The sequence below is a fragment of the Drosophila obscura genome, unplaced genomic scaffold (assembly GCF_018151105.1).
Source record: "Drosophila obscura isolate BZ-5 IFL unplaced genomic scaffold, ASM1815110v1 contig_165, whole genome shotgun sequence".
NCBI lineage: Eukaryota > Metazoa > Arthropoda > Insecta > Diptera > Drosophilidae > Drosophila > Drosophila obscura.
Window position 1 is genome coordinate 435437 of NW_024542752.1, and position 25054 is coordinate 460490.

General features: G+C 41.2%; 4 protein-coding genes and 1 pseudogene across 6 annotated transcripts; 2 read left to right on the forward strand and 3 right to left on the reverse strand.

Annotated features, from left to right (window-relative positions):
* Positions 1-6588: 6588 nt before the first annotated feature.
* Positions 6589-8400, reverse strand: LOC121403881 (annotated as a pseudogene).
* A 1566-nt stretch (positions 8401-9966) lies between these two features.
* Positions 9967-12534, reverse strand: LOC111070673 (cell cycle control protein 50A). 2 transcript variants are annotated; one of them, XR_002607381.2, is made up of 7 exons: positions 12329-12534; positions 11747-12024; positions 11432-11627; positions 11013-11348; positions 10767-10932; positions 10541-10639; positions 9967-10432 (listed from the first exon to the last, which is right to left on the reverse strand). XR_002607381.2 is itself a non-coding variant. In XM_022361389.2 (6 exons), exons 1-6 carry the CDS (start codon positions 12387-12389, stop codon positions 10384-10386), a joined length of 1086 nt encoding a protein of 361 aa, XP_022217081.2. In that variant the 5' UTR covers positions 12390-12533; the 3' UTR covers positions 9967-10383. The 2 variants fall into 2 exon arrangements, 1 of the variants encoding a protein (XP_022217081.2); XM_022361389.2 differs by lacking the exon at positions 10541-10639 and having other exon boundaries at positions 12329-12533.
* Positions 12535-12696: 162 nt separating this feature from the next.
* Positions 12697-16174, forward strand: LOC111070671 (protein DDI1 homolog 2). 2 transcript variants are annotated; one of them, XM_022361384.2, is made up of 5 exons: positions 12697-12815; positions 12902-13277; positions 14357-14906; positions 14979-15264; positions 15349-16174. In XM_022361384.2, the coding sequence occupies exons 2-5, from the start codon at positions 13040-13042 to the stop codon at positions 15730-15732; spliced, it is 1458 nt and encodes a 485-aa protein (XP_022217076.2). In that variant the 5' UTR covers positions 12697-12815; positions 12902-13039; the 3' UTR covers positions 15733-16174. The 2 variants fall into 2 exon arrangements, with proteins under 2 accessions (XP_022217076.2, XP_022217075.2); XM_022361383.2 differs by having other exon boundaries at positions 12697-13277.
* A 620-nt stretch (positions 16175-16794) lies between these two features.
* On the reverse strand, positions 16795-18263 carry LOC111070680 (eukaryotic translation initiation factor 2 subunit 1). Its single transcript, XM_022361396.2, has 2 exons — positions 17439-18263; positions 16795-17366 (listed from the first exon to the last, which is right to left on the reverse strand). The coding sequence occupies exons 1-2, from the start codon at positions 18131-18133 to the stop codon at positions 17033-17035; spliced, it is 1029 nt and encodes a 342-aa protein (XP_022217088.1). The 5' UTR covers positions 18134-18263; the 3' UTR covers positions 16795-17032.
* Positions 18264-18711: 448 nt separating this feature from the next.
* On the forward strand, positions 18712-21761 carry LOC111070678 (eukaryotic translation initiation factor 4H). The gene is given in 6 exon segments (XM_022361394.2): positions 18712-18817; positions 19785-20090; positions 20199-20448; positions 20450-20498; positions 21074-21391; positions 21466-21761. Coding segments are annotated over 6 exon segments (1122 nt in total). The 5' UTR covers positions 18712-18785; the 3' UTR covers positions 21633-21761.
* Positions 21762-25054: the final 3293 nt, after the last annotated feature.

Here is a 25054-nt window from a genome sequence, read left to right on the forward strand (position 1 = left end):
GCGGGGAATGCGTGCGTGTGTGCCACCATATAGTAGAGTTTCTTCTTGCTTCTAGTCTTAAGGCATACCTTATATACTAAATACAATATTATACATACATATATCATCGTAAACTATATAAGATATATGCATAAGATTTTTTTTTTTACAATGTTAAAATAGTTTTTACGCACGCACGCACGTAAACACACACAAAACACCTACGAAAAATGAACGAATGGAGAGCACTGGGTGGGGGGCGCATATTTTAGGCCCAAGGTTTTCTGCTTAGATAACCTATATATATCAAATATATAGCGTACATATATAAGCATCTATGTAGGAAGTACGTACGAACACACCTCAATTATTAAGCAAACGATTATGACTCACCAAAGGAAACACAAAAACAACATAAAAATCCACACAAATAAGGAAAACAAACAACAACAAACTCCACACGAAAGTCGACAAAGCAGTAGAAACGTGGAGAACATATTGATATAGTCGTCCCAGAGCTCAGTTAGACATAGTTATTAAGATCATAAATTTCTAAGTATTTGTTTTACACACACACACACACAATCAAACAAAAAGGTTTAAAAAACCCAAAACTCTCTACTCCCATTCGATATATATATATTTATATAGAGATATATAATTTAAATCACTTTAAAGCAATTGCTATCACAAAAAACAAAACCGAGAGCATAAGAACAGAAAAAGCCCCCAATGTACATATGGGGGGAAATGTAATATTTTATTATTTTTTTTTTTGTAATTTCCCATATTTCAAGAGCCATGCCACTCCGACCTGAAATATTTGTTTAATCATATAATTAGGATTTATTGGATCTAGAAAAGTAAGAGAGTATGTCACACAAATATATACACATAATTTCAAATGAAAGGAACATGTAATTTTATTTTATTTCGTTTCCTGCTATTTGTTTTTTTAATATTGCTTTAAACAACACCATTCTATTTGATTCAATGATAAATCCCATGCCAATGCCTAATAGTATTTAAAATTTGATTAATTTTGAAACATGAATTTTGTTCCAAAGGCGTTGAACTAATACAACTAACCGTGAGCATGGTGCAAGCACTCAAATTCATGCTGTAATACTGCAAGCTGCTGCAATTTCCTAGAGCGGTGTGCTGATGCCAATATTAAGATAAACTATATGCGATAAAATCAACAGCACAAACTACTACCGGAAATTGCAAAAGATTGCACTAGCCCAATATGGAATTGAGTGTCTCCACCATACTTACGGATGGGTATAAGAACAAGAACGTTAAGGCAGATTTTGTTGAGCAGCATAGGCTTATGGGTTGATAAGGTTTTTTTTTGTTTTGGATTGGATTGCATTTTGCTTGCCCCTTTTGGCCCATAAAAATAAACGATTGATACCAGAATGGTATGGACTGGGGCAATGACAGAAGTCTCCTTTAGACTCAGCTAGGGTCGGTTATCGTTCGTATTTCGATTGATTTATTTCTCTTCTCAAAATTCTAAAATTGGTTATAGCATTACCACAACCCCCTTTTCGGCGCAAAAACTTTTGATTTTATTATAGAAGAAACAATTTTGTACACGATTAACAAAGATTTTTTTTATATTAATTAACATATACAACAAACTTTTAATCCAAACTCTTTGGGGGCGTGATGGTGCGTGCATGCAGCTGCAAAAACGGTACATATTTAGTATACAAATACTGAGGAAACACACACAAAAGTACACTCCAAGCTTTCCGTTTTTGCAGCTAGTTTAAACTACAGAAAAAATACATATTTGGATTACCCAAAAGCATATAACTTAATGCGCAATGAGCACAAAACATGCGAAATAAAAACTCTTTTTCTTTCGTGTTGTGATGTCATACAATTACATATATTTTATTTTCTCTAAACTCCAAAGATCTTTTATAGTATTACCACTCACCCAATTTCGGCCCCAAAACTTTGGATTTTATTATAGAAGAAACAATTTTTTTACACGATTAACAAAAACAATTAGGTTAATCAATAATAATTATGATATATATGTCATAGCTCTACAAAAATGGGACGATTAATACCACACAAAAACATAAAAAACAAAAGGATACGTACACGAAAATCGTTTCGTTTTTTGAGCATTTGTGGCTAGAGAAACATTCCCGTTTAATTCAATTAAATCAACAGATTTGGTTTTAACGGAATTCGAAAGATATACGTACAAGTGGACTGACTGATAAAAACTATATACAAAATAATAACTAACACACCAAAAACGCGTATTAAAATATATTCTTCTTTCTTGATGCAGTCTTAAAACAATCCATAAAAAATTATCACTTTTTTTATATTTTAATTTTTACTTTGAAAAAATCGGCATCTTCTTTGTCATATGGCTTCTCCAAATTCCAAAAATCGGTTAAAAATAGTTCCGTTTTTTGAGCAATCGTGGCTAGAGAAACAAATGCTTCTCGTTTATTTCAATTAAATCAAGAGATTTGGTTTTAAAGGAATTCGAAAGATATACGTACAAGTGGATTGACTGATTTCGTTAAACAAATACGCAGGGAGAATACGGAATACAGAGAATAAACAAAAATATACAAAATAATAACTATATATTCTTCTTTCTTGATGCAGTCTTAAAAAATCCATACACAATTATGATTTTTATTTTTATATTTTAATTTTTACTTTGAAAAAATTTGCAGCTTGGCCTTTTCTTAATTAAAAAAATTGGTTACTTTTTTACCACTCACCCTCTTTTGGCCCCAAACAAACAAATTTTTTTACACGATTAACAAAGATAAAATAATCATGGTTTCATTAATAATAATTATAGAATGCAACACACTTGTCATAACGCTGCAAAAACGGGACGATTACACACGTTACCACACAAAAACATAAAAAAAACTGAAGCATCCGTTCTCAAAAGTACACCCCTAATCGTTCCGTTCTGTGCAGTCGTTATGGCTAGGGAATAGAGACTACTCTCTGCTAATTTAACTAAATCCAGAGATTTGAAAATTCAGTTTTTTGAGTGCGGCACACACTGTAACACATTATATTATACTAGCAGACCCGCGCGCTTCGCTGCTTACTAAATGAATTTAATGTTTAGGAATTCATCGAAATTAAAAAATGATAATTTTGATGTAATGACATATTTTATTTATTGCAATGCTTTGTGATAAACAATATTCTTTGTTTTGCCGTCGGTACAATGCACGCTACATACAGTTGACCATGTGAAAATACCGGATGCTCCAAATTGAAACCACAAATTTGCAACGACTGTCCTTGTGATTTATTAATAGTCATAGCAAAAAAAGCAAGACGAATCGGAAATTGTAGTCGTTTGAAATCAAATGGCATGTCAGCCGGAATCATCGGAATTCTCGGAATTAAAACGTGTTCACCACAAAATTTCCCAGTCAAAATAGTTGCTTCAAGTAAATTAGTCATAACTTTTTTCACAGCAAGTCCTGTACCATTGCAAAGTCGTTGTGGATTAAGATTCCGCAGCATAATTATGGTGGCTCCAACTTTTACTTGTAAATAGTATGGCGGCAAACCAGGTAAGTCCAATGAATTTAGAAATTCGACTGGATAATTTACAACATCATCTTGATTGATAATTGTATCAACCGACCTATACGCAACCATTTCTCCTGGGATGGAATTCAAAATAGATGCGTTGATCTCATTGACATCTTTATTTGTTCCACCCAAAATTGCTCTTTCCCTCAACCAGTCATGGTTTCTATAATTTTGTACAATATTTGGAAACACGCTCTGAATCAAGTATTCCTTCGATGACACAAAGGTGCAACAATTATTTGGAAGCGTTATCAAGCCAGAATTGTCAACGGGAAGTATGCCATTACCAATGTGTAACAGTTGTCAGGAAAACAAATCTGCTGAAGCATCGTTTTGCAATTGAACACGTACATTTATAGTCAATGTAAGTGTTTTCACAGAGCGCCACAAATTAGATGTTTTCAAACACGCATTAATTTCATCAGCAGACGTTCCTAGTTTGACTACAGGCAATGTTTGTCTGAAATCACCTGCTAACAATATCAATGTACCACCAAACAATCGATTATCTCCACGAATATATTTCAACGTACGATTAAGTGCTTCCAGTGACTTCTTGTTGGCCATAGTACACTCATCCCATACAATAAGAGAGCATTGCTGCAGCACTCTCGCTATTGCAGATCTTTTTGAAATGTTGCATGTAGGATTATCGTCAGCCTTCATATTCAAGGGCGACTTAAGGGCAGAGTGCGCAGTGCGACCACCATCCAATAATGTGGCAGCGATGCCAGACGAAGCCAAAGCCAATGCGATTCTACCTTGTGCTCGAATGGTAGCCAAAATAATCGAAATGACAAACGTTTTTCCGGTACCTCCAGATGCATCCAAAAAGAACAGTCCACCATGTTGTTCTTCGATAGCTCGCAATATTTGGTCGTAAACCGTTCTTTGGTTGATATTTAACCGTGGCTCATTGTTTTGCACAAACGCTTTAAGCTCGGCACGATCATACTGCTGTTCACGCTCCAGTTCTTTGTTGAAAAGGTCGTGTATATCACGATTAGGCGCTGTCATACCTAATTGAGCTAATGCTTTGCTTGCCATTATCAAGCAAAGGTCTTCAATAGCAATCAATGCTTCGTTGTAAATTTCCGGCGTATAGTCCATCTTTAATTTTGTCTGCCATTCAATTGAATACATCCAACATTGAACAGACCCAAATGCACCGTGTTTGACAATTAAATACATGAGTGATTTCAATTTTTGTCTAAAAACACGTGCTAAAATATCATGGCGATCTTTCGATGTTTGGCCAACAAACAATAATTCCGAGATTTCTTCCCATTGCGGAGTACACGTGAAGGTGATGAAGAGGTCTGGTCGACCGTAACGGCGAACGTATGTATGACATCGCATCTTGCGCGTACTCAAACATATGACGTGGACTTCCGGTAATATTATCATAGTTCCAACGTTTTGTGCATTACCATCGTTGTTAATGGCATCACGCTAATGAACATACTCTTCGGAACGTAATTTGGCTTCGTTGAATCGAAGAAAATTTAACCGTTCCGATTCAATTTTTGCATACATGTCAACAACATACTGGTGGAAAAGTGCTCTACACCTCAATATGTGGTTGTCTTGATTTTGCCGTATCTGCAGCCTGTATGCGTAATAATTCATAGCACTAACTTTCTTTGTTCCTTCTCGACCGTTTACTGGATTTATTATTTTAATGTTGAAATTATAGCCATCTTGTCCGCTCCAAAACAATATGGGATATTGTAGTGCATCATAACAGCGATGAGTCTCGGAGAACGCAACACCTTGTAGATTTTGAATATCACGACGTTCATTTGCAGTTGTTGTTGCATCATTGTTCCGTTGATTTGAACGGGACCTTGCTGTGCGTAGACGATTATTTTCATTGCGATGTGTAATGTCTTGGCTACTTTCACGGCTCCTTGAAGCCATGAACTTGAAACGAATTTCGCGTTCTCCGACCCAAATTTAATCGTCTCGACATTAACTTTAAAAACCACACAGGTTGGTTTAAAACGCACACATTTTCAAAAGCAACAAATATACTTACACAAATTGCAATTTTTTCAGAAAACAAATTTTCACACAAAAAGATATAAAAAACAAAATCTATCATCAAATGTTCTATTCTACATAAACTACAGGAAAAATACATATTTAGATTACCCAAAAGCATATAACTTAATGCGCAATGAACACAAAACACGCGAAATAAAAACTCTTTTTCTTTCGTGTTGTGATCTCACACATTTACATATATTTTCTAAATTCTAAAGATCGGTTTTAGTATTACCACTCACCCAATTTCGGCCCCAAAACTTTGGATTTTATTATAGAAGAAACAATTTTTTTACACGATTAACAAAAAGAATTAGGTTAATCAATAATAATTATGATACCACACAAAAACATGAAAAACAAAAGGATACGTACACGAAAATCGTTCCGTTTTTTGAGCATTTGTGGCTAGAAAAACAAATGCTTCCCGTTTAATTCAATTAAATCAACAGATTTGGTTTTAACGGAATTCGAAAGATATACGTACAAGTGGACTGACTGATAAAAACTATATACAAAATAATAACTAACACACCAAACACGCGTATTAAAATATATTCTTCTTTCTTGATGCAGTCTTAAAACAATCCATAAACAATTATCTAAATTATCTTTTCTAAATTCAAAAATCGGTTACATTTTTACCACTCACCCTCTTTCGGCCCCAAAACTTTAGATTTTGTTATAGAAGAAACTAATTTTTGTATACGATTAACAAAGATAAAATAATCATGGTTTCATTAATAATAATTATAGAATGCAACACACTTGTCATAACGCTGCAAAAACGGGACGATTAATACCACACAAAAACATAAAATAAAACTAAAGCATCCGTTCTCAAAAGTACACCCCTAATCGTTCCGTTCTGTGCAGTCGTTATGGCTAGGGAATAGAGACTACTCTCTGCTAATTCAACTAAATCCAGAGATTTGAAAATTCATTGCTTTTTTTTTACCAGTTGCGAAAGTATATTTCAACTTTATCAATACTATGTACAACACAACATAATGAATTAAAGCCCGGCGAAGTTCCGAAATGGAAGTGCTTGTCGAACTCCTGACTCTTAGAAACTTCATTCAACTTCTGACGTTTAGCCGCCAATATAAAGTCGTCTTCCTCAACCATTTGAGAGTCGCCACGTTTGCGCCAAAAAGTTCCTGTTACAGCACACTCGTCCATATCATCAGCTTTATAAACTAGATAGTTGGGTTCAATATATTTGTTAGATAATTTCAGCAAGTATGGGTCAAAGGGAAAAAATGTTTCAAGCGTCTTCTCAGGCATAGCCTTGTCATGCCCATAGACGGTGGCCAGCTTTCGTCGAGCGTTACGCTCCAAAACTGTGTGGCAATATGCGAGCTGATGGGACCGCGTTACGCCTGCAAATGCAGTGGCCACTGCTGGTAGACAGTATCGCAAAGGATTTAAGTGGGACATGGCAATTCGAGAGAGGGGAAGCAATTGAACGAAGTGCAAATCTTTTGTCAAGTCTTTTGCACGAAAGGCAATCAAGTAGAAAATAGACTGACAGACGGAGAAGAAAATCATGTTGGCCTTTAACGAGCCATTTTGGCTGCTGTACTGGTCAGAGTCCCCTATGTAGCTATTCGCCCAGTTGCTCAGTTCGTTGAGATACAATTTAATTGTGCCAAGTGGGACAAATTTAGCGCGAGCTAAATACATAGCTGGCCATATAGCCGACAGCAGCGTGACGAATAATAGCCGATACGTTTGGATTCTGCACTTTTAACCAGAGCGAGCTTAGAAATAACTCTGAATATGTCGGGCGAATGCTACACACTTGAAAGATGACAAATTGCACATGATGGGTATTGTGACTGGGCAACAAAACCTCGTCGAAGATATACAGCAGCGTCCTAAAGAAATTATTTGCAGCCCAACGTTTATCCTCGCTAAATTCGGACTGAAATCTACTGTCCACAAACTTGTAAAGCATAGACAGACATGTATCTAGTGGGTGTCCAATGGGATGATCAACCGAATCTTTCGGCTGCTTGACCACAGTGTCAGTGGGTTTCTTTTGTCTTCATCCTCCTCTGTTTCGACGATCTCATCCCTTGGAACATTTACATCCAATATAAGAAGTTTCTGCAAAACCAGCTGCAAAACGAGCTCCTCAATCACCGGTTTTTACTCTATTAACCACAGCACATTGTACAGATAGCCAGCTGTGACATGCGCTGGTTTCTTGAAGTATGGAAATTAACTGGATATGGAATCAATAACCACATCAAACGACATGGGCACAGCGGTCAAAATGCGGTTGAGGATGACGTGAACTGTTTTCAACTCAGTGCGTGTTCCTTCCGCTGGACATCCATTGACCCAGTCGGCGGCGTGCAGATCCCCAGGTATCCATCCAATGGACAATACACTTTGATATTCCTATGGGGATATATGTATTATGGGCCACCATAGTGTCAATGCTGAATTCTGTGTAAGCTTTGATGACGTTCTCCCTTTCGCCAGTTAAAGGAAAGCAAAGCACAATTTTCCTTCCATTCTTCATGATTTGTAACACTTCATCGTCGTCAAGATCCGCTTTCAAAAGATAGTAAGAAAATTCTTTCACAAGGTGAAAATTTCCGCCTTGCGCCGCACGCACCGATTCCAAAAGTCACTTTTGCTTAGGAGTGGCGAATCTCACTTTGTTGATTCCGCAGCCTTTGCTCGCTCGCGATCGGCATTTGAAAACGACTTTAAAATGGAAGTCATTCCCGTTTTGCTTGTGTAGGCAGACATTTTAATACAAATTTAGTTTCCTAAAAGTGCGCAATTGATGTAGCCCGAAAGGAACACTTCAATTCAATGTGCGACGATATACCGTTTTTACGGTACGTTTTACGACTCAAGCAGCTCCTTACACACTTTCTTGGAGTTTTACTATACAATATTCTCATTATAATTGTAATTTTCACTCAATATTTATTACGTTAATTGAGGATAAACAGCCGTTTAGTGTTTACCCTAGACTCTAGACACACTTCGGCACACACTGTAACACATTATATTATATTATATATTATATTCGCTGAGTTCGTTACACACAAATACACAGGGAGAATCGGAATGCGGAGACTACAAGCAATGATGATATGTAACCTAACCTCTACAGACGAAAAGACTAAGAGTTTTTGCACAAAAATTAATTTAAACTTAACTACCGGGCAATGACAATTGTTACCTTCCATTGATCATCGCTGATGAATATTATTTTCAACAATTATTAATAATTTCTTGCTACATTGCTACAAATGCAAATCTGGTTTAGTTCATTACATTAAATTAACAGTTGCTTTAGAAGAATAACGGAATAGAGCTGTAGCTCATTCGCGTCTTTCGTGAACTTAATCATTTTCCAGCTTTTCACTTTTAGTATGTGTGTTCTTCATGTTAAACAAATTAAATGAGACGTACATATGTACGTATTAATGGTTCGGTTTGAAGTCAAAGGCGACTAGATTTATTTTAAAAGTGTCATTCCACGCGCTGTGCTGTGAATGTGACAATTTCACACCTACAATAAATTTATATACATATATATATATATATCGAATATCACACACACACACACACACCCATATAATCCACGGACATAAAATGACTTGAAATGTGTACTCATTTGCAGATATATGTATGTAGTATAGGATCGTGCATCTCTGATTCATTTCAAGTATCATTAGCCGTTTAAGCATAATAATAATAGTAAATACACGATTAAGAAGCATACCTACCACACATACAATTTGCACTCTCGCCGCATACCACATACCGCATGCAACTGCTGTGCTCCGCTGATCAAGAAATGCGAAAAAATGCATAAAAACTTCTTATATACGATTCACATACACACATTATATGTAAAATTAGTTTGTAAGAAATTGACCTAAATATATGATACACCACAAATAAAATAAAAATCCATTAAAACAAAAATGCAAAGAAAAAAAAAAAAAAAAAAACTGTCGTTTTGTCCCTCTGGAACGTCGTTAAGGAACCGAAAAGAAAGAAGTAAATTTAAAAAATGAAAATATATATACGAAATACACATAAAAATCAATCGAAATAATTTGTAGTTTATTCTGATTTGGATTTTGGGGGGTTTGGTAGCGGCCAAAGGTGTATTCTCATTTGGAGTCGATTGATAAGACCTCTTAGCTTATCTGAATACGAATAGCCAGCCGCCGGAAAACGCAAGCACTCGACTCGACACGATTCGATTCTCCCGCTCAGCTGAAGGGAATGTATGTACACCCAGTATATCCCACATCCCATCGATGTATAGTTCATGCAGTGCGATTTTTATGCTGGGTTTCCTTTCTTTTGTTTATTACAGATCAGATCAGAGCACAAGCTATTCTGTAAGTACTTAAGTACTTGGCAGTAACTTTCCAATGCGATTGGAGGCATTCAAAATACATATGGATTCATTTGGTAGAAGACATAACAAACATCACAAAAGCTTGTACAGATAATAAATACAATTAACAAAGGGCCAGAGCCAACTCCTTGGATGATGGCTTCATGCACACACACACACACCACACAGAAAGTATTTTTCAGCGCATGGATGGCCGAATAAGATAGTAGAAAACAGAAGAGAAGAAGAACAACAACAGAATTCGCAGATTACACAATATAAATTGATAAATAGAAATGACTTTATGCTTATACAGATTGGTCTAAAGCTAAGTGAGGCAGCCGGAAATGATGTCATCGATGCATCTAGGAGTACTGCGTATGTGGATTAACGTTGATCATCTCCATGTTGCTGCTGTGGATGTGGGAGTGGAAAGAATTACGGTTACTTTGATTAGTTCAAGTGCAATTGGAAAGGAAATGTTAGTACAAATGTGTCAATCATAAGTCGAAAGATTATTACTTAATACTTATCGCGCACTCCCATGGTCAAGATATGAGTCTTCAAAGGGTTATGGATGGTATGGGTATGTACAAGAGCTCCTCCTACTCTAAGTCAACGCTGTCGAATGGAGCAGGAGTAGTGGGTATCATGAGTGAGTGCAGAGGGTTGGGTTTGGTTATGGGTTGGAGTGAGTGAGTGGGAAGGGATGGGGAAATGGGTGGTCCCCTATGGACTAGTTTCTTACCTTCGACTGCAACGCATATGGATCAGGAGCAGGCCCAGGCCCAGGGTTATGCATATGGCGCCGACAACGATGTAGGCAATGCCCAGGAATGGATTCTTGCCACCCAGCACAGATGTGGTGGATAGAATCATGCGCTTGGTGCCATCAAAAGAGGCCACCGGATATCCTAGAAAACGGATAGTAAACAAAGCACACACAATCAGTCAGAGATTTTAATAGGGGGAGGGATGAATCCACAGCACATACGGTATTCGATATTCAGGGTGTATTCTCCGGCCATTAGGCCTTTGGCATAATTGTTGTTAGTCTGGTCGAGGCGCCGATAGAGCTTCCGGAAGCTGGGCAACGCTGCAGTGCGCATCCAAACAATGAGATCCTCATTCTGGAAACCATTATTCTCCGCATTCTCCTCGTCCAGTTTGTCCAGTGGATTCTGCCAGAAGATGGGCTTGGAGAAGCCCTCGAGGGCTTTGGTGAGATTGCCCTCGGGATTGTGGAATTTGACCCGCTTGTCGGATGGCCATGCAATGCCCGTGTTTAAAAGTTTAATATTCACACCGCCCTGCGTCAGTTTGAGTGTGTCTGTTGGAAACAAAACAAAAAGGGAATAGCCACAGTGAGAATTATTTATGCTACGCCCAAGTCTTGAGAATGTGACCACCGACCGTTGAACAAAGAGTTGGCTATGGCGCCACATGGCGCGATGGGCAACTGATTCTCAGGGTTATAGGCAAACGGGGCACAATCCGTGCTGGGCGTTTGGGACAGTTGTCCGAGCAGCTGCATGTCATCGCGGGACTTCACATAGCGCCGATGGTTTTGATAGTAGTTTGTCAGACCATAGTACATGTATACGTCGCCCTAAAAGTCGGTCAAATGGAGGCGGGGTCATAGAATGGAAAAAAACCGATTAAAGAACAATTAATGTCATGTTTGAAAGGCGGTGCTCGCCCATGTCTGCTTGCTGTTTTGCTACTCACGCTAAAGTCGGAGGTCAGGGTGAAATTGATGTTGCAGTTGCACTGCTTGCCCGTGTTTGCCTGCAGGTAGTCCGCACAGGTCATGCCAGAGTTGGCGGGGTCCGATGACTGGCAGCGGGTGTAGTCAATGACCAGCTCGTTGGCGGTATTGGAGAGGTGCAGCAGCACCACGCCAATCGGTATGAAGAGCACTCCAATCACAAAGAATGTCGGCAATACCGTCCTCGCCGTTAGGACGGGTTGCCAGGCGGGCAGCCGTTGCTGCTTGAAGGCCGAATCTATTTGGCGGTAGGAGGGTTTTTTCAAATATCAATTTTCGTTAAAGGTTAACCATGACATCATCCATATCCCTATCTCTGCCGTGGCAAGTAAAAGGAAGTGAAAACTGGGGATGTGTGACCGGAATTATCCATTCCATTACTCATTCCATGGAAGGGACTATGGGGGGCTGGCGATCTTATCAGTTGAGCAACTGGTTACATTATGTGTGTGCGTATCGTCAGTGCGTACATGTGCGTCGTGGGTGCGAATGTATGTCTATATGCAGGTGTGTCTGTTCTGTGTTCAGAGTAAACCTCTCACCTGAAGGTCGCTTAGACTTTGGGGCTACATCCGCCTCCCCTTCCCCTTGTCGCACGGACATGGTCCCTGATGATGTGCTGATTATGCTAAAGAAAACAACTGAAGAAAATAACTTTGGCCCCCGTGTCTACACTCAGCCAGTTGACCCAATCGAATAAAGGTAAATACAAGAAATTTTTTCTGCTAATTAGTGATAGTAACCATGAATCACTACATATCGATGTATATCGATACATGAACCGGAACTGAAAACACTGCACCGCGTGAACCAGCTCAGTTTTGATAGCACTTCTTTGTTTGAAATGTCAAATTTTTTTCTATATTTTATCCATTTCAAAATTTCGTATTGGCTTGCCACTTGAGCCCGGAGGGTTTTCAAAAAAAAAAAAATGCTCCCGAGTGTGTTTTGTGAATAATATCCATTCATCGATATCAATCTGAATGCAACCCATTACATCGCATCGCATCGCAGCGGCGTTTATGTTAGGTACCAAAACAACAAAGCAATAGCACACAAAGAGAAAACGCAATCTACCGAGAGCATTTATAAATTATTGCGGTCCATTCAAGCAGGCAGTCGTCCCCCAACAGAGAATCCTTCCAAAACAGTGTTTGTGCGCAATCAATCGACCCAGACCAGACCCACGGAGTTTAGTGAAACACCCCACACCATACATCCCATCAAATCAAGCCCCAGCGGTCTCTCGCACTATGAAAATCACAGTGACTGCCTCCGATGATCGGCTTTTCTGCTTGGACGTGTCCCACGATCTCGAGCTGGAGAACCTCAAAGCCCTCTGTGCGATGGAGATCGGGGCCGATGTCGATCAAATTATCGTCCGCTTGAATGGCCGGGAGCTGACGAACAACAAGCATTCGCTGCAGCAGTGCGGCGTCAACGATGGGGACTTTATCATGCTGGAGCGAAGAAGGCCCAACAATCGCGCAGGTGAGTTGTGGGTGCCGGGACGAAGTCTATGTGCGCGCGAACTGTATAACTGGGTCAATGCACGCGCCACGCCTGTGGGCCAGTGACTGCACCACCACCCCATAATCCATATGGAGAGAGCATAGGTGGTCAAAAAATGTTTCTAGAAGTTGTGAAATTTGAATCGGGGCTTGAAACGTGGAATGATCGACATGAATAGACCACCAACCAGTGTGTGTGTGTGTGTGGAGTGTTTGCATACTCTTTTAGAGGTGATATTCATATTTTGGGCAGAGAGCGGGTTGCCGTTTCGTAATATTACTTTACTTAGTTAACTTAATTATTTTTACTTATGTAGTTACTTAATTAACGAAATTCTTATTTTTTACTCATTTTCAAGAAATTGATTCAGAAATATTCAAACATTTCGTTTAACAAATTCGCACAATTCGCAGAAGCGTAGCATATCGCTTTCATGCATTTTTTGGAAAAGATCTTTACCACCGGTGCCCGCCATCCCGCCTCTGCGTCGCAGTTAATTTTAAAAATAAACGCGTTTTTTTGTTCGCCATTGCTGTTTTTTTTGTTGTGATTTTTCTTTTGTTTTCCCCATTCATTTTTGTGCACATTCCGAAAGAAATTAAAGACAAAAAAAAAACAAGTAATTGGGATCACACACACACACATGCAGAGACAGAGCAACATGTACACACACACAGAACACTGGAAAGGAGGTGGATTTGATTCCATTGCAACGGAGTGGAAAGTGGAAAAGCGCGGTGGCGGCGGCGGCGGCGGCGGCAATGGCGCATCCATACATGCGTACATATACGTGTATATATGTACATCCTACATCCATAGATGAAGAAGGCCATAAGCAGGTGTGCTCTGATCTTCGTCTGTTTTTTTCTTGTTTGGCTGTTTACTTGACCCCATCGTGCGTGGTTGGCCTTGTCTGTTTGTACCCCCCACCCCATCCGAGTCACCCCCACCCATTCAGATCATGATATGTATATGCATGCAGTATGTTGTGTGTGGGCGATGCACAGCGCATTGAATTGGTTAGCAATCGCTTATAATGATTCACTATTTGACAACAGGGGGTGCCAACAATCCGGTAATAAGTGGACTGGACTTTAGCAGTATCGCTGTGCCGGGATCCAGTGCAACGACCAGTGGCGGTAGCCCACCCTCAATGCCCAACCCCAGCCTGGGAGGAGTGGCAGGATGGGGTGGACTGGGAGCAGGCAACAGTTTGCAGCAGCAGCAGCAACAACAGCAGCAGATGCAGAACCTAACAGACATCCCAATGACGGACGATTTCAATGTGAACTTCGAAGACGATCCGGCGACGGTGAGGCAGTTGTTATTGTCCAGCCCGGATACACTGGCCCTGCTGAGGGAGTATAATACGCGGCTAGCGGAGGCCCTCGATTCGGGGGATCCGGACACGTTTGCCCGGGCTCTCAGGGAGCATGTGACGGAGCGGAAGCGGCGCAACGATCAGCGGGTGCGAATGCTGACAGCGGATCCGTTCGATGAGGAGACGCAGCGTCTGATTGCTGAGGAGATAAAGCAGAAGAACATTCAGGACAATATGGCGGCGGCCATTGAATACAATCCGGAGATCTTCGGCATGGTCACGATGCTGTGAGTCCTCCTGGTTATGTGCACACAGGATCCCCCTCCTCAAACTGAATCCACCCGTTTGTTTCCCCACAGCTACATCAACTGCAAGGTAAACGGTGTGCCGGTGAAGGCCTTCGTTGACTCTGGAGCCCAGACGACAATCATGAGCAAGGACTGTGCCGAAAGGTGTCACGTGAACCGGCTGATTGACACGCGCTGGAATGGTGTCGCCAAGGGTGTGGGCACTCAGCCCATTCTGGGCAGAATCCACATGGTTCAGCTGCAGATCGAGAACGATCATTTGACGTCCAGCTTCACCGTTCTTGGCCAACAGCCCATGGACATGTTGCTGGGTCTGGATATGCTCAAGCGTCATCAGGTAAAGCATCACGAGGAGTAGCTCGTTTTTTTTTTCGTTCATTAACTCCCTCCCTCCGTCTCTCTCTCTCTCATTTTGCTGCAGTGTCTCATCGATCTGCAGAGGAATCTTCTGATTATTGGCACCACCGGAACGACAACACCATTTCTACCCGAAAGCGAGCTACCGGTTGGGGCCCGGCTCACGGGCAATCCAGACGAGCAGACCGAACAGCAGGCGATTGCCGAGGCCATGGAGCAGAGTCGGAAGGAGGGTGCCTCCACATCCGCATCCGCCTCGGCAGGGCAGGGCGCGAATACCATCCAGCCAATGGATCGATTTACCGAGCAGGATGTCAGCGATCTCATGGCCCTCGGCTTTCCGCGCCGCGATGTTCTCATTGTGCTGAGGCAGTGTGGTGGCAATAAGCAGGTGGCGAGCTCACTTCTGCTCAGCCGCAACGAGGCAGCCGGTGGCGGACTTAGCTGAACTCGGGCTGGAGCCCCCTGTCCCCCCATACCCAAGCTCTGCCCATCCCACCACAAACGCCACAGACACCTCCTCCTACTCCGCCTCCTCCTACGCACCACAATTCACTCCTATGGGATCAATCGTAACAAAAACAACATGAAAACCAACACAAGGATATGATGACGAGCAATCACAGCCAGCTAGCCAGCCAGACAGACAGACACGACAGACAGCCAGCCACTATATTCCGTTTCAACGAAATACTCTGAGCAATACCAAAACGAAAATGGAAAATGGATAAAATTAAATTTGTAATTTAGGGAAATTTTTGTAAACTAATTATGCCTCTTTTTTATATGAATCGTTATACACAATAGCTAAATAGTAGGATGAGTATGCATTTGGGCGACGCGCGACACCCTCCTCCAAAACACACACGAGAGGACGCGAATAGTAGGGTGTGTGTGTGTCTGGGTCTTCTGTAAGAGAGAGATATGGGTTAAGATGCGAAATGAAGAACCACTGAAACGGATTCAACTGAAGTGTAGAGAAAGAGACAGAGAGAGGCCCCCGGGATAAATGGTAACGTTAAATAGAAAAAAGCCAAGATACCACAGCAACGAAACCGAAACATGAAATAACAAAATTGAAGTGCAGCAGCAAAACGAGAAACAAAAAATACTCCGCAAAATGCCTGGACTATACTATATATAAACCGCAGTCAGACGGACAGACGGGCCCACAGAAGGGCGCCCCCCACCGCCCCGCCCCCCCCCCCCCTCCCCCCCCCCCCGGTGATATATACACTTAGGGGCAAAAATACCAAACCACACATATATATATATAGATATATACACATTACAAACACACACACATATATATATATTAAAATATATGTATTTAAACATATATTTAAACATTATATACAAATTTGATCTAGTATTAAGATGCGACGCTCTATTAGGTGGGACGATGAAATTATGGATTTTTAACGAATAAAAGAGTCGAGAATTGTTTTTGGATTTGGATACAAATATACATAAACGGCAAAAGAAGGAACAAAAAAAAAAACCATTTTAATTTGATTTGAATTATGTATTTTCTTTACCATCTGGCAGCTGAGGCTGATTTATTCTTATTTAAATATTTTCTTTTTCGTGGCTTTGAATAACTTTCGTTAAATATTTATATATTTAGAAATATAAATTATACAAAAATCTGATTCTATTGTTTCACACGCACGCACGCTAAACGCATTCAACGCACGACGCACCTCCCCCCGCGCATCATCGATTTTGTTTTAGTTTCACTTTAAAGTTTAATCCTCGTCATCCTCGTCTTCATCATCATCCGATTTGGCATCCGCCGTTGAGTTTTTGTGATTGAACTCCTTCTCGGGATCGAATTGCATGCCCTCTTGATCGGCGGCATCCTCCTCATCATCATCGCCAGCGACTTGGGCATTCTCAGCCTCGGCACGCTCCAGGCGCCGTGCCAGATCTGCCTCATCGATGGCCGTCACAAGTTTGGGTGCCATTATCACCTTGAACTCGCCCTCGTACTCCAGTATCTTGGCCCGTATATTCTCGATGGCCACCTCCAGGGCCTTGAGGCCGTCTGTCTTCTTTGTGGTGGCTGTTGTCATCACATATCTGGAAATTACATGAATTCAATTAATTCATCGGATCGATATAAGTTAATTATTTGAATGTTTATACACTTACAGCGGTGGGGCTATAAGGTTAATGCGAATGGGCAGCTCTTCGGTGCTCAGCTCCAGGCCCTTGGTGAGTGATGCCTTGACGGCATCAATGCCCTCGTAGCCGTAGCACGAGCACTCGATATCGGCGCGTATTTTGACAGTGGGCGAGACGAGTTTGCGCTTGATGTTGCTCAGGAGCACCTCCTTGGTTTCCGGGTCCAGGTTGCATTCGTCAAATACGGATGGGTCCGTCACCGACTGCTTGAAGATGTCGTACGCCACAGTCTTGCTGTTGTACTTCTTTTCAAAATACCAGGCGGTCTTCTGATAGAGCTCCTCCAGCTTTTCATTGCCCTCATAGCCGAGAATGTCGGCCACATGCCGCAACAGAGAGTTGATGGCCTTTGCCTTGGCAAAACGTTCGGTGCACTTCTCCACATCCTCGGGCGAAACGCGACGCTTGGAAAGATCTATGTAGCCCTTCTCCTTGTCCACACGAATGACGACAACCGGCTCGGTTTTTCCCACGCGGATCAGTTTGTTAATGGAGCGAATACGGCGACGTGACAGCTCAGACAATAATATCATGCCCTCAATGTTGTTGTACTCCAGCAGATGTACGTAAGCGCCCATTTCGGCTATGGAGAGCACGTTCACCATGACGACATCCTCGATTTCGGGATATCGCTCGTTGTAAAACCGCGACGTTAGAGCCATGTTTTCTGTGTTCCAAGAACGACAATGGTGTGGAATTCAAGCAGAAATAAAAGAGAACAAGCACTTTCTCGCCAGAAAAAAAAACGTGTACAATTTTGCCGAAACTGGGTGTAAGAAGAAGCTACAGCAACCTTAGTGTTGTAAACTAACAAGCGGCCGATGGGCGGCGAATTCGCAGAATCCGACGTTGGACAGCACTGTCATATCCGTCATCGATATGCCGATATATGAATTAAATTGAAGACAAGCAGAAGTTTTACATAATTTTTTCGCAATATAAATTGAATTAACTATTTTAACTATTTATTCCCATGAGTTCCAGGCGACCTTTTTACTTGCCAACTATCGATATTGTTATCATTAGTGCTGCAAAACGTCTTCCGCGGCGAATTGATAAGTGTTGCTTGCGAATGAATTATTGCGGCATAGCAAATACATCAGCTTTTTATGATACAGACAATTGGGCATTAAATGATTTATGGGCATGTTAGACTCTCTATCGAATTACCTATCACACTTGCAATGTGAATCAGCAGAGTTGGCGGCACGCTAAGCAGATGGTCTGGTGTGTACACACTGGCCGGGCGACAACTTGGGTTGTCAGGTCAATCTGCGGATTGCAGCGAATTCGCTCATTTGAAAAAAATAAAACATGGCTGGAAGAGGTGGTTATGAACACGCTAGGTAAATATTATTAAATATATTCAATAATTGTCGGTGCAATCTCGTCGAAACGGTGAACGTTTTCCGTAGTTCAAGTGTGTGGCACGCGCGTGTTTTAGCCAGTGCAGACGTTTACTCAAATGTGTAATAATGCACGCGGTTTGGGCAGGCAAAACCATACCATACCAAACCACCAACACTGGCGCACGAGTACGCACCCATACACGCACACCGTGTTATGTACGTGTCGGTCGTTGGTCGCCGTCGTTATATATGTGTATTATGTGTGTGTGCGCTAGTGTGCGTGTTTTTTTTCTTCCTACATTCTTTTTTGTCTTTTCTACTGCTGTGTGCTCGTGTTTTTTCAGTAACACGGCTTGATGGCATCACTGCCAACATTGTCGCCCAACATCCGTGGCCTAACTATCCAAAAACAGCCCGAAAATGTACTAGCAGCTTGCCCAGAGCAGAGCCAGGGCCAGCCGTCGTGCCGGGGACCAGCGCTGGGGCCGGGTCAGGCCCCAGCAAATGGATCCAAACGCCCAAAATAGACCCATAATTCGTGGGAAAAACTTCTTTTTTGCTATACGTGGTAAAAGCGCGCGCTTTTGTCCCTTCATTGAGTAGTGGACACTACTGGTTCTGTTTATTTATAATGAACATGCGGCAATTGTTTATAATAGACACGCGTCGAAGTATGGCTCTAGTGGTGATATTTGTTAATATTTTTGCCTCGGTATCGGGCTCGGATTTCCTTTTGTTTTTTCCGCTTCGCTTTTCCCCCATGTGCGCTCTGCTTAGCTTTGCCCGTCTCTGTGTGTGTGTTTGTATGTGTTGGGTGTTGGTGTGTGTGTGCTGCGTGTGGGAGGGTAGAATAAAGCTCGTACCATGCCGGCGATGGTGGGGTTGGGCAGGGGGAAGGAGAAAGGTAACAGGAAACAGTTTGAAGACCCCCACTAATGATTAACATCCAATCCATTTGTTGCAGGGGGGGATTTGGCGGCGAACGCCAGATGAAGGTACTGCCAACGGAACCGCCCTTTATCGCCTTTGTGGGCAACCTGCCCCAGGGCCTCGTCCAGGGCGATGTGATGAAAATATTTCAAGACTTTGAGGTGAAGAACGTGAGGCTGGTAAAGGATCGGGAAACGGACATGTTCAAAGGCTTTTGCTACGTGGAATTCGAAACGCTGGAGAATCTGGAGCGGGCACTCGAGTTCGATGGACGCATCAAACTGGACGATCTGTCGGCTCCGCTGCGCATCGATATAGCTGACCGGAGGAAAAATGATCGGTAAGCTGATTGTCGATTCTTCCAATCTCAAATGAGACTAACTTTTTTCTTTTGTCTGCCACGCATGTGTGTGTGTGTGTTTGTTTGTTTTGTTTTCATTTTCCACAGGCCCGGTGGCGGCGGTGTTGGCGGTGGCAATGGAGGCATGACCCGTGATGGTGGAAGAGACGGTTTCCAGAAGCGTGGACCGCCCCGTCAGGGCGGTACCAGCCAATCCTATAGCCGGGGCGGTCCCGGCACTGGCGGCAACGGCGGCGGTGGTCGCGAGGGTGGCGGCGGCTCTGGTAATCGCGCCGATAGTAGAGGTTCGTACAATGATAATTATGGTGGTCACAGTGATAGAAGTCGAGGCGGCGGCGGCGGGCGCAGGCTCCGGCTCCGGCAGTGGCATGAATAGAGGATACAATGGTAAAGCATTTTTATCTGGCTTCCAACCAACCAACCAATCAACCAATCAACACGTAGCTGCATCCCTTGTAGTGCTGCCAAAAGTAGCAGTCTCTGACTCTGATCTGATTCTGATTCGAACCGAAACGCATGGGACTAATACATCCACGCTGCAGTCTCCGAAAGTGTTACCACTCTACCAACCAACCTACCTATCCGAAAACCCACTGCACAATCTCCCACTGTACTGGCTTTAAGTTATAGTTACTTTCATCTGTATCCACCGTTCCATTTCTGTTGGCTTTTGGATCTATTCTGGAATCTCTCTTTGATTTGCTTATCCTTTATCCACTATATCCATTATCCAATATCCCGTATCCCATAATCCTTTATCAGGTGCCTTCAGTATCTCAAACGCACCGTAGCAGCTGCGATAAATTTGAATAGAATTTCCCGCACGCTTTTTACTAGCATCAATAGCCATCTAGCTAGCATGACGAGCCTTAGCCTTAGCTTATCCAATCACAATAGGATCCCACCTCCCTTGTTGCTTGTTCTACGTTTTGTTTGACATGTGTCGTGTCCACCAATTTCAGATCGGCCGGCGAATCGTGGTCGGTACGGAAACTTTAACAATGATGATCGGTTTGAGCGGAACCAGGACCGTGACCGGGGGCAGCGCGAGGGCAGTTATGGCAACCAGTCGCGCGACGGCGACCGCTACAACAACTTCAGCAGGCACCGTGACCGCGAGCGTACCCACTACAATCCCAACCAGCAGAGTGAACGTCCTAGCGGCGGTCTTGGTGGAGGCGGCGGCGGCCTTGGGGGCAGCGGCGGTCTTGGCAGCAGCGGCAACCTCGGTGGTGGTGGTGGCGGCGGAGGCGGTGGTGGTGCATCGATTGGCGCCATTGGTAAGTATGGGGAAATTTTTGGTTTTTTTTATGTGGTGGTTCCAGTTTTACTATTCTATATTCCTCGATTGCAGACGACACGGAGAGGCCACGCCTGCAGCTGAAGCCACGGACCATTGCTGCGCCAATCAATGCGGTGGCCGAAACCAAGCAGTCGGCATCCATTTTCGGCAATGCCAAGCCGCGCGAGGAGAAATTGAAGGAGCTGGAGCAGAATGTCTCTCACAATGGCGACATCTAAAGTGCAGGGAATCGATCCGCAATAAAGCCTGATATGATATTTTGCTGGTGAGAGTGAGACAGGGAGAGAGAGAGAGAGAGAAAAAGAGGGAGAGCGACAGATGAGGAAGAAGGAGAAGCGTCATGCGTCATGCGTCATGCGTCAGCGTTGAAGAGGATGATCAGCAGCATCAGTAGCAACAAGCAGCAAGCAGCATGCCGTATATAAACACATACTTTAATTAATATTTCTACGCTACATACCTATTATACACAACAAGTTATGTACTAAATTGCAAGAAGAAGGAGAAACGATGGTAAGCGGAGCAGCGGATCAACTTAACTACAAACGAAATGAAGCAAACAAACAACAAAAATGAGTACAGCAAAAGCGACAGCAACCAAGAGCCCTTAAAATTTTTCTAATGCATGCAGCAAGCAGCAGCAACAACATCAGCAAGCAACAACGTCTATAAATGTTAGTCTTAAGCTATAAAGTTTAGTCCCGTGCATATGGCGGGTATGTATATATATACAGTATATATGTGCAGTATATATGCATGATTCACGCCATGTGCACGCTTCTATTTGTTAGTTAAGTAATGCATATATAAACAACAACAACAACAACAACAAAAAATAACAAAAAAGAAACCCAAGAAAAAACAAAAAAGTTAAGGCATAAAAACAGTAAACGAAAACCAGAAACAAAAAAAAAAAAAACAAAACAAAGCAAAAAGAAAAAAAAACTCGAAAAACAAAACCAAACAAAAATCGAAAACAAAAACCCTTTAATGACAAAACGTTCAGCGTAGCGCAGGCAGGCAATTTATACACAGTTTATATGGCAAAAAAAAAGAAAACAAAAAAATAAAACAAAACAAACAACAAATGAACGAAACGAATAATTAAAGTTATATGTGGAACAGAACAGAGCAGAGCAGCAGAAGTAGAAGCAGAAGAAGAAGCAGCAAGAGCAGCAGAAGAAGCAGCAGCAGCATCAGAACAGAAGAGAACACCAACTAAAGAGGACGAGAGGCACGTACATACGCAATCAGAGAGGAGAAAGAGCCACTCGAGGATAATTATAAACATTAACAGCAATAAAACAACCTCATATATATACAGAAACAACAGACTACATATATACATATATATAGAGATCTATGTAATTGAAGCAAGAAATGTCCGATTAGAAACCCCATTTTATACCACCCCTGGACCCCCACAATCCACACAATCCAGAGACCACAATCATGCATGCATTCAAAATTTGTAACTTTTTAATAATCGTTCGCATTTCAGTGTTTGGTTCTTTGTGATTTTCCATTTTCTTATCATTTAGAGACCAGGGTATTTCTGTCCAGTTCTTTGTAGATAATCTCTGTAAAGCGTGGATAAGTGAAACGACAAATTTATACATTTAATTGTGGCTGTCTGTTTTTATAAGTTTTCCTGGCATCCACCGTCTTATGCGAGTACCTGCAAGCGAGAGGCGTTTTTCCTTTTATTTGAAACTCTTCCCCCTCTTTTTTTTAGTATACTCTGTTGGTTTTTTTAAATAAATACATATATAAATAAATATAATTTTTTTTTTGTATTTTGCAAGAGCTGATGATACGCGTGAGTTGTATATTAATTTGAAAATAAAGCAAAAAACATTTACATAAGACATGTAGCAGCATTCTGTTCGGTGTGGTGTGGTATTTTCGCCCTTCCAGTGCGTTTGCAGTTGAGTTTGATATCGGAGCGCAGCTGAAAGAAACCAGCTCTAGAATCGTTGTACATACAAAGAAAATAATCAAATTTCGGTGGCTCTCCGTTAATGTGCATGTATGTATTTTGTTTGTTATTTTCGTTTTGGTTTTGTGTCCCAAGCAACGCGTATCAGTGTCATACTGCCATAAAAAAATTTACTACCTACCATACACCATACACCAAGCAAACTCCAAGCAAAAACCCGACTTGAAAAGCAAGCTAAACCAGAGTTAACCGCGGCAAGCAAATGGAAATAGTAATACAAATAAATTAAAGTTAAATATACAAGTAAAAGTAAAGCTATTACAATTTATACACCTAACTTTTAGCACTAATACCGTAAGCAGTCAAAGATTTATGCTATACGAAAATGGACAGCAATATTTGTAGTTCCGAGTAAAATGAGAATCAAGCAAAGCAAGCAAAAGCATAGATGATTATAGATGAAAAAAAACTTACTTAAACGCAGCCTAGAACCTAATTAAGGACTTTGATATGCATTTTTAACGCCCAGAAAGACAAAGAATTGTTTAAATTACGATTAAAGCGAAACCAAAACTAAAACAAGAATTTATACAGAGCAAGAGTTAGGCATTAACCTACGTTATACGAGTAACAAATCTATATAGATGATATATATATACAAAATATACGCTATGGTTAATGGCAGGGCTGATCGAATAAAAAAAAAAAAACAAGCAAACAACAATAAATAGCAATTCTACTTCTTAACAAAACACCAAACATTTTTGAATAAAAACAAAACAAAAAAAAAAAAAACAAATAAAAAAAACTAAGCTATAAATTACCAAGCAATTATAAAACTAGACCTCAAAACTAAAACAAATCGTAGGCAAAACAAATTTGTACCAATTACCAACAACACCAACTAAATAAGTAACTTACATAACAGCAATTTATATAAATAATTAACAAATCAACAAAGTCAAAGAATCAACATGCAAGAAAAACAAACTAATTAGGAAATCGAAAAAACAAACAAACAAACAAACACAAAAAACAAAAAACGAACTCTAAGCAAAGTATAAACCAATTCACCAACCAATACACCATATGATAACGAATATATATACATACAGATAAACATATATATATATATATTTTTTGTTGTTTGAACATTTTGTACGATACGATACGTATATATATATACAACTAAATAAATCAACAAATTAAAGAAATTATAATACAACAAAACAAAACAAACCAATTCAATTTCATTTAAATTTGGTAGCTTAAATACTGGTTACATACAAATAGCACTATTATATTTATGTGCATTTGGATGGATTGAGATTGGACCTGCAACTACAAGCTTTGAAAGATCTGGAAGTCAAAATAGTTACTGTACCTAGTTCTTGAAATCAAACTTGCACAGAGCAGTGCCTTGTCTCCCTCAGATTTTTTCATCCATCACTCCTCTCCATTCCATTTCTTTCTTCTCGCCAAGCTCGAGTGACTTACCAGATCTACTCTACCCCTAAACCATCACGGCCTGTAGGCTGTACCCATGTAAACGCTGCACTCCGACACGAGCAGTTTTGGAACCATTTTCTAGGATATTCAGGGAGGAACTTTCTCTGTTTAAGGACTCCATGACACACTGGAATTTCGCGATCCACCAGGTCGAGTACAACATAAATTGAAGATGAATTCAATTATTCAAGT

Excerpts from the sequence above, each read along its gene's own strand:
- LOC111070673 (XM_022361389.2), bottom strand. The coding sequence starts at position 12,389 with ATGTCCGTGCGACAAGGGGAAGGGGAGGCGGATGTAGCCCCAAAGTCT. Across the intron at positions 12,025-12,328 it reads AAAGTCTAAGCGACCTTCAG|ATTCGGCCTTCAAGCAGCAA; the intron begins GTGAGAGGTTTA and ends ACCGCCAAATAG. Across the intron at positions 11,349-11,431 it reads AGCCAACTCTTTGTTCAACG|ACACACTCAAACTGACGCAG; the intron begins GTCGGTGGTCAC and ends TGTTTCCAACAG.
- LOC111070671 (XM_022361383.2), top strand. The coding sequence starts at position 13,040 with ATGAAAATCACAGTGACTGCCTCCGATGATCGGCTTTTCTGCTTGGAC. Across the intron at positions 14,907-14,978 it reads TTCGGCATGGTCACGATGCT|CTACATCAACTGCAAGGTAA; the intron begins GTGAGTCCTCCT and ends GTTTCCCCACAG. Across the intron at positions 15,265-15,348 it reads ATATGCTCAAGCGTCATCAG|TGTCTCATCGATCTGCAGAG; the intron begins GTAAAGCATCAC and ends ATTTTGCTGCAG.
- LOC111070680 (XM_022361396.2), bottom strand. The coding sequence starts at position 18,133 with ATGGCTCTAACGTCGCGGTTTTACAACGAGCGATATCCCGAAATCGAG. Across the intron at positions 17,367-17,438 it reads AACCTTATAGCCCCACCGCT|ATATGTGATGACAACAGCCA; the intron begins GTAAGTGTATAA and ends TGTAATTTCCAG.